We start from the raw sequence: 17146 nt of genomic DNA, 5'->3' as shown, positions 1-17146 counted from the left end.
ACCATATTGGCCAGATTAAACAAAAGACAAGAACCCCTGAACACCCATCAGGCCATAGCACACACCTCCACCAACATCATTACACTTGTTTATACTCAAATGAACTTGTTAAACACATTATATCTGGAATCAAATGAAAACCCTTTTTGTAATGTACCATAATCCAGATTATGATATGTGAATGTCAGGTTGTATAATAGCTCAGCTGAACTTCACACTAGTAGTAACACGACTCTGCACTCGGCTTTATTCTTACATCAAAGAAGTACTTCATTAGGACTATTGTTTGTGAAATGGGACATTTGAACTTACTGTATTTTTTTTTCATTACAATTTTAAATTATTAGGAGTCGGAATTGGTACATTTTTGCTGACTCCGACCCCGACTCCAGGTACCCAAAATTGTCTCCAACTCCAACTCCACAGCCCTGGCTATAATCAATAAACAGCAATCAGGCACAGCAGTCCTTGTTCTCCAAATGTGTAAGAACTGTAAGCAATGATGTGCTAAGTGCGTCCTCTGTTGACCTGTTTGGTCTATATGCAAACAGCAGGGGGTCCATTGTGTCGGGTATGAATGTGGCTCATAATGATCCTCTGGAGGCATTTCATCAGTTCAATGGGCTGGTAGTTTTTCACAGAGTTAGCTTTGCCCTTTTTTGGCAGTGGAATAATAGCAGTTGTTTTGCAGCAGGTGGGGATTGTGGCTTATATGAGGGAAAGGTTAAATATGTCAGCCAGAACATCAGCAAGTGTTGAAGCACAAGCTTTGAGTGCATGTCCAGCGATGTTATCTGGGCTGGCTGCCTTCCAGGGGTCTATCTTCCTCAGAGACCTTTCCACATCTTGTAAGAAGGGGACATTGAACCCTCACTAGTCCTCCCCTAATGCTTCCTTGTATTTTGTTCCTTTTAAGCCTAGCGCAGTCTCCCTAGGTCAGCCCCCTGTCACTATAAAGTTATATATATGGTGTCATGGTGGGACAGAAAGATGGATCCGTTGACTCCAACACCCTGATATTTTCTGTGTATTATATGCAAAGTATCCCTGTCTCAGTGTGGGTTTTCTTTGCACTTACCTGGGAAATTACTGTTACTAGAAATTCTACATTAGCCCTGTATTAGAGTCTGAGTATGATGACACCCGAGACTTTTTACCTTATGTAGTTAATAACTGACTTACTACATTTCAGTCGTGTAGAATGCCCAAGTTGGGCTGAAAGATCTTTTGGCCTTGGAATCCCTAAAGGTTTTTTATTTGCCTCCAGCTTCCTCACTAAGTTTGTTTTGTTTTCTGTTCCTTCCTGGTCACCTGAGCATAGTATAAGTTATTAAATTGTACACTGACCTTTGCCATTAAAACCATTCAAGACTTACAAACTACCTAAATTCAGCTACCTGTTAAGTAAATATTATCCATCCACCCATTACCCAACCCGCTATATCCTAACTACAGGGTCACGGAGGTCTGCTAGAGCCAATCCCAGCCAACACAGGGCGCAAGGCAGGAACAAAACACGGGCAGGGTGCCAGCCCACCACAGGGCTAGGTAAATATTATACAAGGGGAAAACATTTAAAACAATGACAACTCTGCCAAAAAGTCAACATCCACAAGAAGAATAAAACAAAATGAAAAAGTTAATCCTAAACTGACATTCAGATATTCACAAGTTTCTCTAGTTCTGTTGTCTCTGTACTAATGGCAGGCACACAGATCAAAAATAAGATCCACCCTGAACAGAAATGCCAAACAAGGATGGGCCAGCAGGAAGAAGCCTCTTTTGTCAAAAAAAGAAGAAAGCAGTCCCGATGAAGTCTGCCATAACTACACGGACAATCCTGAAGTATTCTGGGAGTCTGTTCTCTGGACATATGAGACCAAAACTGAACTCGTAAAACTATTACAAAAATATCAGAAATACTGTTGAGAGGATAAGAAGACATCGATCCTAAACATTCAAGTACTGTAAGTCCTTCTAGGACAGTACCTTGTTCAATGCCTGCATGGACTGGGTGTTGGGCAGGGTCATGAGGTCCTGTGGTGGTGGGGCATCTGTTGGTGAAGAAAGATTCATGGATCTCGACTTTGCTGACGATGCTGTGATCTTCGTGGAGTCAATGGTGGCTTTAATCGGGGCTCTCGAGAAAGTGAGTGTCTGGGCTTGTGAGCGTCCTGGATAAAAACTAAGATCCAGGCCTTTAACGACCTCTTGGGCACGGTCATCAGCAGTGTGTCTGTCTGCGGAAAGAGTGTCGACCTTGCCAAGAGGTTTACTTATCTTGGCAGTGACATTCATGTATCTGGTGACTCTTCCTATGAAGTCAGTAGACGGATTGGGAGAGCGGGGGTCATGAGGTCGCTGGAAAGGGGTGTGTGGTGCTCCCGATATGATTGCAAAAGGGGCAAAGGTCAAAGTCTTTAAAATCCTGCTGCTTTCTGTTTTACTATATATGATTGAGAGACAAGGACTCTATCCAGTGACCTGAGATGACGACTGGACTCGTTCGGTACTGTGTCTCTTCAAAGAATCCTTGGGTACCACTGGTTTGACTTTGTGTCAAACAAGAAGTTGTTTTATGGAGTCCCGAATGATGGACATTACCTGCATTGTGAGGGAGCATCAGTTACAGCACTGTGGCCATGTGGCGTTTTTCCCCGAAGGTAATCTGGCTCACAGGATCCTCATTGTTGAGGGCCTGAGTGGCTGGACCATGCTATGGGGATGCCCACGTACTGTAACTCCTGGCAGCGGCAGATAGATTTTCATTTCTGGATGGTGGGACTGCACCGCGTGTCTGCCTGGGGGGTTGACAACTGGGAGCCCGAGTTGTTTCATTGGGTGGTGGGTGCGGCAACGTACTGTACCAGTGCTTGCTCCCCAACCTGCCCTGACTGTAAGTCCACTGAAGATTGGCATTAGAAAAAGACGTTTTGTGTTCTGCAATGGCTAAGCCAAACTCCTGACCTGAATGCCATAATGAAGGTCATTTGCTTTTACACACAAGAATATTTGATGATTTGTTAATATCATGGTCTTTTCTGTGTGTGAAGCTTTTATTAAGGATATTCACTCTATATACCAAGGGTGGCACGGTGACACAGTGGTAGCGCTGCTGCCTCGCAGTAAGGAGACCCAGGTTCGCTTCCTGGGTCCTCCCTGCATGGAGTTTGCATGTTTGCATGAATCCCTACAGATTTTATTTTTTCCTCCAGCCGTCTGGAGTTTGTTTTTTGTTTTTTCTGTCCACCCTGGCATCGGACCTTACTCTTATTCTATGTTAATTAATGTTGACTTATTTTATTTTCTTACTGTGTCTTTTATTTTTCATTATGTAAAGCACTTTGAGCTACTTTTTGTATGAAAATGTGCTATATAAATAAATGTTGTTGTTGTTGTTCTACCCGTGTCTGCATGGGTTTCCTCCGGGTACTCCGGTTTCCTCCCAAAGACATGCAGGTTAGGTGCATTGGCAATTCTAAATTGACCCTAGTGTGTGTGTGTGTGTGTGTGTGTGTGCCCTGCGGGGTTTGCTTCCTGCCTTGCACCCTGTGCTGACTGGGATTGGCTCCAGCAGACCCCCATAACCCTGTTACAATATATCAGGTTGGATAGTGACTGACTCTATATACTGTATTCATTAAGAGTTCAGGTTAATATATTATTTTAAAATAATGATCAACTTAAATGGTTTGCAAACTTAAAAGCTTGACTATACACTGCACATACATACTTACTGTACATACCATGACAAATACAGTATATATAAAGCTACATGTTCAAGATTAAATCTCTGACTGACTGACTAGAAACTCTTGGCTATTTACAGACAATCAAAGGACAAAAACGATTTTTAACTGTCACTTAATCCTAGGACTACCCAAGCTTAAAGGAAAACTTCATTTAATAATGAAAAAAATGAAGGAAATCAAGATATTTAACATTTAACAGTCTGAAAGGCAGTCTGCGGTGGCGGCATAATATCACTTTTTTTTCTTGATCTTATTTAAGACTGATATAAAAATATATGCACAATAATAAAGATACATTTCCTGATTGACTCACTTGGCAACAGATTCTTAGGTGTTTCTAGAAAACCTAAAGCAAAATGGTTTTCACTGACGGATCAGTCTTGCGACTCTGAAATTCAAAAATCCAGACTTGCTGAAATTTTCACTTAATGGTAAAAACATCATAAAAACTGCAATAATGTTATGCATTTAATAACTGGAAAGCGCAGTCTTAGGGCTGGTCAGTTTGCTTTCAGATGGCAGCATGTCCAACTGTAAGTCTGTGGTATCTTGTCTTTTATAACTTAATTTTATTTATATTTCCTATAAAGAAATGTATGCAGAAAAATAATTATAAATACTGTGAAATTGATATCAAAAAATAAAAAAAAATTGTTTATTACTATAAAACTACCTCTTATGACAGGAAAAATAAAGTCCCACAATAATAATCCCACAGTAACTTAGAATTCACACTGTACACTCTTACTAATATTAATTTCTTACAGATTGGACTAGATTGCACTTTTATTTGTCCCCCGAGGAAATTTTATTTATTTACTGTGCTTTTCTTTAAAAAACAATTAAATTATGACGCACAAAAAAAAACCCCTCTAAAACAGGGGTCGTCAAATCCGGTCCTAGAGGACCACCGTGGCTGCAGGTTTTCATTCTAACCCTTTTCTTAATGAGTGACCTGTTTTTGCAGTGAACTAATTTTATCTGACTTGCTCTTGAAAACTCAGATCCCTTCATTGTTTCTTTTTCCTTAATTAGCAGCCAAACAATCATGAGATACAAAATGAGCCAAAACATGACCAGCATTGTGGATCATACAATATCTGAAAAAATAAAGAAAGATGAGGGTCTCAGGAATGTGGTTCTGCTCAGGTGCACAAAACATTTTAATAAAGCTCTTAGAAAATAGAAAATCAACAATAATGAGATAAAAAATGAGCCAAAACAACTGGTGTCCATCATATAATATCTAAAAATAAAGAAAGATGAAGGTCTCAGGAATGCTGATCTGCTCAGGTCCCCTAAACATTTCATCCGGGCTCATGGAAAGGAGAAAATCAACGATTTCATAAATGTCTGCTAATGCACCACGAGAGCAGCAACAAGCCACAAAATTAAAGAACGGGTTTAATTAACGACAAGAATCAGCACTTCATTAAGCAGCTGGTTGGAGTGAAATTGGTTGGCGTTTGAGGCCCTGACTTAGTTGGTCTTCTGTTGGCTCCCTCACTTCTCATTTCATTTCTGTTTGGGTGCCATTTAAGGAAAGAAATGAAGCAATTCAGAGGAACAATGAAGACATTCAGGGGAACAAATCTTAAAAAAGCAAATCATTTAAAATGAATTCACAATAAGTTAATTAGCAGCACAAACAGGGCACTCTTTAAAAAAAAAGGGTTAGAATGAAAACCAGCAGCCACGGTGGTCCTCCATGAAAATGTCTGATTTGGAAATTATGGTTATAGTAAGGCATTATATAGTTGTATTGTCACTGCTAACAAGGAGCCCCAGTAGTGTTTCTTTACACAATTCTACTGAATTATTTGTTTTCTGAAAGTCCTTGGTGTTAGTGTGTCAGAGAAAGGATGTTCAACATTGTTTATAATGGCACTCAGGTTTGCTTTAATTCTCTCCTTTGTTACTCCCTCCAGGGGGGCAAGAGTACATTCCATAACTAAGCTTGTCCTTTTAATTAGTTTGTTGATTGAGTGGCCCTGTCTTGAAGTGATGCTGCAAGCCCAGCACACTACAGAGTAGAAAAATCACACTGGCCAGCACAGAATTGTAGAATATGATGTAGTGAGAAGTCAAGCAAAATGACATCTTACCTCAAGAAGGGGCCCCGAGTTGCCTCGAAAACTTCCATATTGTAATCTTTTTAGTTAGCCAATAAAAGGTGTCATTTTGCTGGACTTCTCACTACATTCATAATGGCTAACACGGTACAACACCCTAGTACTACAGAATAGGACGTAAAAGATATAACCAATAGTCTGCTGTACATTTTCTTATATAGTTCCTCTGTATTACAGGGCCCGTCTGGCCTAGATCCCCAAGTTTTAGTAAAAGTGCACCTCCTCAGCAACCACTTCATGAATTGTGACAAGACAGAGAGAATCCTTTCTACTGCAAAAGTCAATAACCAGTTCCTTGGTTTCAATGATGGAAAACCGTAGACAATTCTTTGTGCACCAAGAAACAAGACTCTTCACCTGACTCCTATATTATGTCTCATCCCCCTAAACAACACACACCATTAGTGTAGCACCATCAGAGAATTTCTGCAAGTGATGTGACCTGTATGTTCTGTTTTATGGTCTGAGGTGTACACGGCGAACATAAAAGGCAACAGACTTGTGCCTTTTGGTGCTCCAATGTTGCTCACATCTGTATCAGAGACACAGTCCTTGAGCCTCACAAACTGCAGTCTGCCAGACAGATAGTCCATTATCTAAGACAGGGGTCACCAACTCCAGTCCTGGAGGACCACAGTGGCTGCAGGTTTTCATTCTAGCCCTTTTCTTAATGAGTGACCTGTTTCTGCTGCTAATTAAAATCTTTTGAACTAATTTTAAGTGACTTGCTCTTGAAAACTCAGACCCCTTAGTTGTTTTTTTTTCCTTAATTAACAGCCAAACAATAATGAGATACAAAATGAGCCAAAACAACTGGTGTCCATCATACAATATCTGAAAATAAAGAACGAAGAAGGTCTCAGGTAAGTTGGTCCACTCAGGTCCCCAAAACATTTTCACAGTGCTCTTAGAAAAGAGAAAATCAGCAATTTCAGAAATGTCTGTAAATGCACCATGAGGCCAGCGACAAGCCACAGAATTAAAGAACGGGTTTAATTAACGACAAGAATCAGCACCTCATTAAGCAGCTGGTTGGAGTGAAATTGGTTGGAGTTTGAGGCCCTTACTTAGTTGGTCTTCTGTTGGCTCCCTCACTTCACATTTCATTTCTGATTGGGTGCCATTTAAGGAAAGAAATAAAGCAATTCAGAGAAGCGATGAAGAAATCTTAAAAAAGCAATTTAATTTAAGTGAATTCACAAGAAGTTAATTAGCAGCACAAACAGGGCCCTCGTTAAAAAAAGGGTGGTCCTCCAGGACCTGAGTTGGTGACCCCTGATCCAGGACATCATAGGCTCATCCACCTGAGTATCTCTAGGCTTCCCAGCAAATACACACACAGTGGCTCCATGTGGGAAGACTATGGCCAGTGTAAGCTTAGGAAAACCTAATTATATAAAACGCTGGCTCAATGTGGGGGCTGCCCCTTAACACAGTTCACCCACTGAACCAAAATGGATTCATTATTGACAATACAAGTTCAGAAAATCCCTCATTGGCCCAGTGATGGGTCTGGTAATGCTGGGCCAATGTAATCCCTACCTCTATAGTTTCTTGCCTTTTAATGTTGTCGCAGAGTAAGTAACGCTGCAATTTAGCATTGTCAGTACGTTTTAGAATTTGACTGGAAAGGTAAAAATAACAATTTGAACAGATTTCGAAAGTTTCATTTTTATATTGGTGATAACTGCACAACATGTTTTTAATATATTATTGGTAATGTTTTCATGTTCAGGGTTGTACCACCAAAAAACAAAAAATAAAAAGCTGGACTAGTACCAATAAATGCAAAGACATTTTGTGTTTTATATTAATTGTTTAAGGCCACACCAGCATTCCTTTTCTTATTAATTAATAAATTAGAAGTTTTCATAATTACATATAAGTCAATTCATAAAAAAAACAATTAGTCATTAAAAAGAGTTTGCAGGGATGATCAGGTTAGGGGATGCAGTATGATTCTTCAGGGGCATTGCTGCCACCTCACAACAAGGAGTGCAGGGCGCATGTCTTGGGTCCTCCCTATATGCCGTTTGTGTGGGTTAAACAAATGGGCTTGATGGACTGAATGGTCTCCTCTCGTTTGTCAAATTTCTTTTGTAGGTTTCCTTCTTTCACTCCAAATACATGCAAGTTAGGTGGACTGGGGATGCTATTTCCTATTGCAAGAAAAATGTATATGTCAAATAAAGTGTTTTATCATTAGAATTAAATTGGCCCTAGACTGAGTGAATGAAAGTGTTCACCCTGTGATGGGTTAGCTTTTCCTCCAGGGGTTGTTCCTGCTTACATCTGTAGCTTGCTGGGATAGACACCAGCACCCCATCCCAAATAAGCAGTTAAAAAAATGGATGGATTGACTAGTAAGGGCTGGGTGGTCTCGTGACCTCGGAACCCCTGCAGATTTTTTTTTTTTCTCCAGCCCTCTGGAGTTTTTGTTTTGTTGTTTTTTTCTGTCCTCCCTTTACATCCGACCTTACTTTATTCTTTGTTGCTTAGTATTGCCTAATCTTATTTTTATATATATATATATATATATTTTTTTTTTCATCTTGTAAAGCACCTTGAGCTACATCATTTGTATGAAAACGTGCTATATAAATAAGTGTTGTTGTATGGACTTTTTTCAGGTTAATGACAAAATGTAGGCTCCTTGTCGGTTTGCTCACACTGGGCAGTGTTTTGGGGCCAATTTTGCCCCCATTTGCAAATCCCATTGGGGCCATTGTTGGCTGTCCACATTGGGCCAATTCATTTGCCAACACTGGGTCAGTGCTTTAGGGCCAGTTGCACCCCCATATGCAAATCCCATCGGGGTGGCTGATTATTGTTGTCTGGCCACATTGGGCCAATATGTTTGCCCACACTGGACCAACACTGGACTGATGTCAGATTGTATGCGGAGTGTGACATAGCGATTAAGGCTTTCAACTTCAAACTCTGAGGTTGTGGGGTCAAATCTCGCTACTGACACCTATCTGCCTGTGCTCAAAGTGGAAAAACAAAAGAAATGCAACCAATTGTATCAGGCGTTGGTCATCTGCACCGGGAATCTGAAGGTTGCCGGTTCGAATCCCGTAATTGCTTCGTATTGCAGGTATGACGTAAATCTGCATCCAGCCCTGTAAGCAGGTCCTCCAATTTAAAAGGGAAACTTGGGTGTTGGTGGCAGAACTGGCATTCCAGCCACCACAAAAATGCGTCACTCTGTTCAATGTGGTGCTGAGGTGTCACCCGCTGCACTCAGGTGCCAATCCAGGTGGCATGGTGGGTGCGGCAACGCGCTATCAGTACATAATCCCAACCTGCTGCTGCTCAATCCCAAACTAATGTAACTCGCCTTGGAAAAGCCAATAAGTAAACATTAACAGAGATGAAATCCTAACGACATCTTTCGATTCCCTTTGAATGTGCCATTATTCTGTCATTTAAAGTTGATTACATTATCACCGTCCCTTAAGAAATCAAACCGTCGCCGTTTAATTTCCATCGGTTTTACATTGTTCTTTATTAGTTCGCCTGTCCGACTTCCTTCTGTATAATTAGCTGAGCGTTTAAAATGATCACCCCAGTTCATAAGTATTCAATACACTTCCCTGTTCGTATCCTGACAACTGTTACTCATTTCACGAAAAAAACAACAAATAGCTCGAAAGCCGGAATTATAATTCGAATGTGTATATAAACATGTACATGATACGTCTTTCGACCCAACAAAGAAAAAGGGAGTTCAGAAATCGAAACGTACGTAACGTACTAAAAACTACTTTGTTTCGCAAACTCCAAGTCGTTTCTTTTTCTACCCAAAGAACTTACAGTAAGTAGGTTTCACTTTTTTTCTTATTAAAAAGGAAGAAGTCATAAACAGCAGAATCAGTAAAATGAAAAATCGCACCGCTTTCAGAAATATACATTAAGGACACGTCGGTCAGTACGAAAGTCAAAGCCGGCGATGGCTGTTCTGGGACAGGTGAACAGCAATGCAACTCAAGGAAAGGAGCAAAACAGGTGCACTCGGCTACTGCAGCTCACCGACAAGACGGTCGTCAAAAACACACAGTTACTGCCGTACACCTGATTGCCACATTCAATGTACTGTTTAAAAAAAAAACGACTTACCTGAAAGTTAGAGATCAAGAAAAAAAACAGCAGGATTCTAAAGGCGATTCCTCCTGTCGTAACGAACAACTCCATGGTGATCAAGCAACGTTTAAGAAAAAAAAAGAAAGAGAAAAGCCTTTCGTGTTTCCTTTTTCTTCCCTTCGTCAAAACCGGCTTCGCTTTCTGCTACATGGTCGGCGACACAAACCTCGAGGTGTGGAGGGAGCGAGCCGCGCGTCAAACGCCACGAACAGCGTCAGCTCCCGAGAACGAACGAAAATCCGCGCGCACACCCCAAAACTGCCAGACACCCGCACGATCGTCGGGTTGAGGCAGGCGGCTGTCCTCCTTCTCTTTTGCAGCTTCCACTTTTCGGTGAGTATGAGGAAGATGCGAGTGTGAGTATGATTGTGTGTGTGTGTATGTTTTCTCGCTCGGATCGCTCTCGATCGCTCTCTCTCTCTCTCTCTCTCTCTCTCTCTGTATCAGGGTGGTGGAGCAATGACATTACAGTGGCGTCATGATTAAGGGTCGGTCGTGAATGTTGAATGACCGTCTGCCGTCTCCGCCTCTTTTGTCTTATTAAAACCCCTCATACTCGCCCAAACTCTGGAGATTCCGAACTTACTTAAACCATTGTGAAGCTCAGCCCAGCCCACACTTCAGGAGATAGTAAAAGACTATTCGCTGCTTCCGATAATCCCCATCCCAACCCCCTCCTCTCGCTTTCTGTCCCCCCCACCCCCGTGCTCGCATTCCTCTCCCCCTCCTCTTCTTTGGACCTGCAGGAAGTTGAATTGCTTTCAGAATTTTAAACCATCCCACATTCTTTCAATAACTTACTTAGTTTTGGCTAATACGGCCAAAAGTCCAGCATAAAAAAAAAAAAGTTATCTCTAACTTCCTAACATCTTTTTTTTTAAATGGCAGTGCTTTGTTGCTAAAAGTCCATACTTTAGATCTGGATAGATTCACAATGAGTAAATGATTAGATGTAAAGTTGATTAAGGAGGATTAATGATTTAATGTTCAACATCTATCTGTTCTATTTTTAAAGCTATCCATTAGTTTTATGAGGTGGCTTTCTCATTTACAGGGCACCAGGAAGCAATCTCAGATACAGAGATGATTCAATATGCAGCAGCAACATGTCTGGTGTTCAATCAGCCTGGGTGGGTACGTGTGACTTCTCTTTTCAGCTTTTTTGCAGCAGAGTACTCAATGGGTCAGCACCTATATCTCTTCTTCTTCCTCTACTTTCGGCTGCTCCTGTTAGGGGTTGCCACAGCAGATCATCTTCTTCCATATCTTTCTATCCTCAGATAGATACTTTATTAATCCCAAAGGGAAATTCAAATAATCCAGCAGCAGTATACTGATCCAAAAAACAATATTAAATTAAAGAGTAATAAAAATGCATATAAAAGTAGACAATAACTTTGAATAATGTTAGCATTTACTCCCCCAGGTGGAATTGAAGAGTCGCATAGTGTGGGGGAGGAACAATCTCCTCAGTCTGTCACTGAAGCTGCTCCTCTGCCTGGAGACGACACTGTTCAGTGGATGCAGTGGATTCTCCATGACTGACAGGAGTTTGCTTCGTGCCCGTCGCTTTGCTACAGATGTTAAACTGTCCAGCTTTATTCCTACTATAGAGCCTGCCTTCCTTACCAGTTTGTCCAGGTGTGAGGCGTCCCTCTTCTTTATGCTGATAGATAGATAGATAGATAGATAGATAGATAGATAGATAGATAGATAGATAGATAGATAGATAGATAGATAGATAGATAGATAAAAAGTCACTATTTAAGAGATAGATAGATAGATAGATAGATAGATACAAAAGGCACTATTTAAGAGATAGATAGATAGATACAAAAGGCACTATTTAAGAGATAGATAGATAATGAAAGACACTATAAAACAGACAGATAGATAGATAGATAGATAGATAGATAGATAGATAGATAGATAGATAGATAGATAGATAGATAGATGGTACTTTACGTGTCCAAAGGGGAAAATTTAGCTCTTTGCAGAAGTTTGATGAATAAATAAATAATATTATAACAAGCAACAACATCAGCGTTATTAATAAAAAACTTCTGATTTTGCTAAGCATAAAAAAAAAAAACAGTCCCTGCCACTGTGAGACATTATAAAGGTGCATTGCCATAGATGTTAATGAGTCCCAGTAGCCCATCTTGACAAACTAATGCTAAATAGTTCTTTGGCTGGTATGTCAGAGAAAGCATATGCAGCATTATTCATAACGGCCTTCGGTTTTATCTTTATTTTCTCCCCCGCTACTACCTTCAGCATGTTGAAAGTGCTGCCCATAACTGATCCTGCCTTTTTAAGCAGCTTTTTGGTTCATTGGACCAATTTCTCTTGAAGGGATAGCACTGGTCCAAAGCACTACAGCATAGAAAGTTGCACTGATCACAGACTTTGTAAAGGATGTCACTCCCAACATTAAAGGAGCACGGTTTTCTAAGAAAAAAGAGACAATACTACCTCTTCTTATATATACTGCTCAAAAGAATTAAAGGAACACCTTTTAATCAGAGTATAGCATCAAGTCAATGAAACTTCTGGGGTAGACAACAGCACCTTGACTGCCATAAGATATCGGGATGAAATCCTTTGACCCATTGTCAGACCCTATGCTGGTGCAGTGGGTTGTGGGTTCCTCCTGGTGCACGACAATGCCTGGCCTCATGCGGCGAGAGTATGCAGGCAGTTCCTGAAGGATGAAGGAATTGATACAATTGACTGGCCCCCATGTTCTCCTGACCTAAATCCAATAGAAAACCTCTGGGACATTATGTTTCAGTCATTCCAACACCTCCAGGTTGCAACTCAGCCTGTCCAGGAGCTCAGTGATGCCCAGGTCCAGATCTGGGACGAGATCCCCCAGGACACCATCTGTCATCTCATTAGGATGTTGTCAGGCATGCATACAAGCACATGGGGGCCATACAAACTACTGAGTATGATTTGGAGTTGCTGTAATGAAATTTCAGCAAAATGGACTTGCCGCATCATTTTTTCACTTTTGATTTTCGGGGTGTCTTAGATTGATCATTTTCATTTCCATCAAACGATGTGGCATCCATTCATTCCTAACAATCACCCCGTCCAAATCAGTAGAGATATCCAGCAGAATTTTTTTTCCCATTGAGATCTGATGTGTTTTCAAAGTATTCCTTTAATTTTTTTGAGCAGTGTAGTTCCTCTGGGCTACTAGACCAGAACAGCATTTCACGCATGTGTTCCCCAAGTACTTGTAGATGTGCACAACACTTCACATCCATTCCCTGAATAGTAACTGGTGTAGGGTTTCTTTGGTGTGGTGAAAATCAATTGCCAATTCCTTTGCTTTTCTGATGTTAAGTTGCAGTCAACTCTTTTTGCACCAAGGAATAAAGTTCTCAACTTGACTCCTATACTGTCATTCCTCCTTATCAATACACCCCATTAGTGCAGAAAAATCTGAGAATTTCTGCAAGTGACATGACCAGGTGTTATATTTATAGTTTGAGGTGTACAAGATGGAGAGATAAGGAGAAAGGACTGTTCATCTTGGTGCTCCAGTGTTGCTCACATCCACATCCACATCAGAGACATAAGCCTCATAAACTGTAGTCTACTGGACAGTCTATTATCCAGGACATCATAGGCTCATCCACCTGAATATCTCTGAGCTTACCCCTTAACAGGGATGTCTAGATGGTACTAAAGGCACTGGAGAACTGAAAAAACATAATCTTTATGGTGCTAGCAGCTCTGTCCACATGGAAATAAGCCTTGTGGATCGGACAGATAACCGCATCTTCCACTTGTGTCTGCAACCCTTCAAATTTCCCACCAGAATTGTCTCTGGGTCTAAAATCCTTCAAGTAGATCATAGTATTCTCTATGCAGCAGTAGAATTTCTACAATTGTCTTGGTTGGTCCTCTTGCTATTACTTCAGGGTCTCCTTCTGTGAAGATGCAAGTGGAAGCTGGTGTGCAGTGGTTTTCTCCAGACTAAATGATTCCAGACACATCTCCCTCTCTCCCCCCCTCTCTCTCAACAAAAGCTATTCAATATTACTGGCTTCTCTTCATGAGTACATATCATCAAAGGATTATTTTCTAATGTGCCTGTAATGGAATACCTCAGCAAATTCTTCTCAGGTTCAAAAGAATGTAATGTCTTCCATATAAAATATGAATTTTTGATACATGCCTTAGAAACTGAAATACACACTTGGGGAAAAAAGAGATTTCAATTAAACAAGGATTTAATCAAAATTAGACACTGCCGTCCCATTTGGAATACCAGCAACTAATGTGTTTCACAGTATCAGAAATACGAAAAACCAACCTAAAGAAACAACTGGTGTTTGCTGCTATTTGTTGCTAACTTGCTAGGTGCTTATTTAATAAAGGCCAGTGGTTATTTTGTACTGTATTCTTGTTAGTTTTATGAAGCACCATACAAAGTATTCATTGTGATGTGAAATTTTGCATAAAAGTTGATAAATATTTTGTATGTCTTTATTTGCAACTTAGGCAAAACTAAGCCAGGAAAGTGAATTTTATGACAGAGTTGGGGGAAGTGCCTGATACAAGTTTGACAAGTGTTTCTCTGCTAAAGTCTCTCTCTCTCAACCACTGCAGGAAAGCCAGGCCAGTCAACTACCAAGCTTTACCTTAACATATGGTTTGAAGGGCAAGTGTGAAGGTGTTCTATTCCTCCATTGGTCTGAAGTATGGCTGTTTGGAACTGGCTTGTATCAAAAGCCTTTAAATACCATGATGTCCTATTGGCTCTAGGGGTTGGACAGAAAACCTATAAATTTGCTTACTCCCTCACTCTCTCTTACCAAACTGATGAATGGCCATCTCACACCATGAACTGACAAGAACAACACAATGAAGAGCACAGCTCACCAGCCATATTGAGACAGGCATGCAGCCTGTTCTGAAGAAAGCTGACCACCAATGATGCCTTAACTAGAGACATTTAAAGTAACTAACAAGTCTGTGTGCTGCCTGAAACTACACATCACCATTTATCAGGTTTTGTGGTTGCCAATATTCATATATACTTTGCATATTGTTATTATTTATAAATATTATCAATAATACATTGTTTAAATAGTAACTTAACTCCTGCTTGTCTTTTACTACACCTAATTGCCTGAGGTTATACATGTAGTAGGGAAGGTGGGGAGAAGTTATATGGGACAATACCTTATAAGCAGTGGTAAGTTTGTGAGATTTGAGGCATTCTGTCAAAGGCTACATATTAATAATACAAAAGGGGAATGTAGAGCAATATATTATTCTACCAAGACAAAACAGGTACTATGTAAGATAGGTGTTAAAAGCAATTCTCATTTTCTACCTTGGACATCTCCTGTGACTGAATTTCTTCATTCCATGCAGTTTATAAATGGTGTCTTTGGTGCACTCCTAACCTAAATGGACTGCTTTCTTCGGTTCCTAATTTAGGAGGTCAGAAACATCTTGTAATGAGTTTCTGCAAGGTTCAACTAAAGAGCCTGTAATAATAATAATAATGGGATAAGCTAAAAACAGGAAAAGTTAAAATGTGATCAACAATGAGTAGTAGTATTTTTCACTATGTGCTTAATCTCCCATTTGATTTGCTTAGTAGTTCAATCCCATCATTTCATTCCTCACAACATTCTCAAGACACTTCTGCTACTCAACTTATTGTTCAGGATGTTGTACCCCTTATTTGGACTAGTACACTATACTCTCATCTTACCTATTATCTGACCTATCTGACTCCTCCAGAATGAAACAGTCTGACTGGCGTATTCTCATCTGCTTTGGTATTTGCACTAGCTTTAAATTGCATTCAAGATCCAATTCCAAAGTCTTGTCTTAACTCTTCTAGGGCAAATGTCGACTTTTGTCAACACAAGGGTTGGAGGATGGATATCAGGGGCAGAGGGCAAAAGAAAGCTGTAAATGTTGACAAAAATCACCGTTAACATTATAGGTAGACCCTATTTGCTCGGAGGACTGTTAGACTCATTGGCTTGATGTTGAAACCCTGTGTGTGCGTGAGTAGCGTAGAGTAAGCAACGTCTAGAAAAGCATCGACATCAAGTGAGAGAGTGAAGCAAGTGCACAAAGCAAAATACTCTGTGCATATTATTTATTTATTTGTTTATTTTTTGTGCATTATTGCTGAATCTGACTTATCGAACTCTTATTTTGATACAAATGATCTGGAACTTCCTTAGAAGGCTGGCGTCCTTCAACATCTGAAATAAGATGCTGCAGATGTTCTATCAGACGGTTGTGGCAAGCGCCCTCTTCTATGTGGTGGTGTGCTGGGGAGGCAGCATAAAGAACAGGGACGAATCACACCTGGACAAACTGGTGAGGAAGGCAGGCTGTGTTGTGGGCACGGAGCTGGACAGTTTGACATCCGTGGCAGAGCGACAGGCACTGAGCAGGCTCCTGTCAATAATGGAGAATCCACTGCATCCACTGAACAAGATCATCTCCAGACAGAGGAGCAGCCACACTATGCAACTCTTCAGTTCCACCCGGGGGGATAAACATTAATATTATACAAAATTATTGTCTGTCTGTTATACCTTCATTGTTATCACTCTTTAATTTAATATTGTTCTTTATCAGTATGCTGCTGCTGGAGTATGTGAATTTTCTTAGGAAACATGTAACAAATTTCAGGTCAATAGGTCAAACGGTTTGCGAGCGACAGTTGATTTAAAATACTGGACAGACAAACGGACAGCCACGGTAGCGTATTATATAAGAAGATGATTAATGTGAGATTCTTTTGTGTTTCTATATTGTTTGCTGTAGTCCAGCACTGCTCTCCACAGATGTCCATTCTATCAGCAAGTTTGTTATCTCCATTCTCCATTAAAGACATGAGAATATTTTTTTTCAGTCATCACTACAAAAATCATTTTTGGGCACAGTATTCTTCTAAGAGGAAAAAAAGAGAACATACTTCAGCACAAAATGTGTATCACATTAATTCCATTGCTGCATGAAAAACTTGATCTTAAATTAAAGTGACTAATTCACACAGAAGAAACACGTTCACATGGGAATAAGCTTTTGAACAGAGGACAGGACTCTTGAACGGGCAGGTAAAAT

General features: G+C 40.4%; 1 protein-coding gene and 1 long non-coding RNA gene across 8 annotated transcripts in view; one reads left to right on the top strand and one right to left on the bottom strand.

Annotated features, from left to right (window-relative positions):
- LOC120515558 (receptor-type tyrosine-protein phosphatase eta-like) overlaps window positions 1–10666 on the bottom strand; it is a 156182-nt gene extending 145516 nt beyond the window's left edge. For 2 of the 7 annotated variants that reach the window (XM_039736654.1, XM_039736661.1), the window contains exon 1: window positions 10004–10662. In XM_039736654.1, the coding sequence (XP_039592588.1) occupies window positions 10004–10078 (75 nt within the window). In that variant the 5' untranslated portion in view covers window positions 10079–10662. Of the gene's footprint in view, window positions 1–10003 lie in introns of all 7 variants that reach the window. The other 5 variants (XM_039736647.1, XM_039736670.1, XM_039736679.1 and 2 more) reach the window with 5 other exon arrangements.
- On the top strand, window positions 10299–14729 carry LOC120515600. Its single transcript, XR_005630672.1, has 3 exons — window positions 10299–10360; window positions 11082–11161; window positions 14654–14729. It is a non-coding gene; the product is annotated as an uncharacterized LOC120515600 (long non-coding RNA).
- Window positions 14730–17146: the final 2417 nt, after the last annotated feature.

Source organism: Polypterus senegalus, chromosome 1 (genome assembly GCF_016835505.1).
Source record: "Polypterus senegalus isolate Bchr_013 chromosome 1, ASM1683550v1, whole genome shotgun sequence".
Classification (NCBI taxonomy): Eukaryota; Metazoa; Chordata; class Cladistia; order Polypteriformes; family Polypteridae; genus Polypterus; species Polypterus senegalus.
Note: the sequence above shows the minus strand (reverse complement) of the source record. Positions and strands in the feature narration are given on the sequence as shown.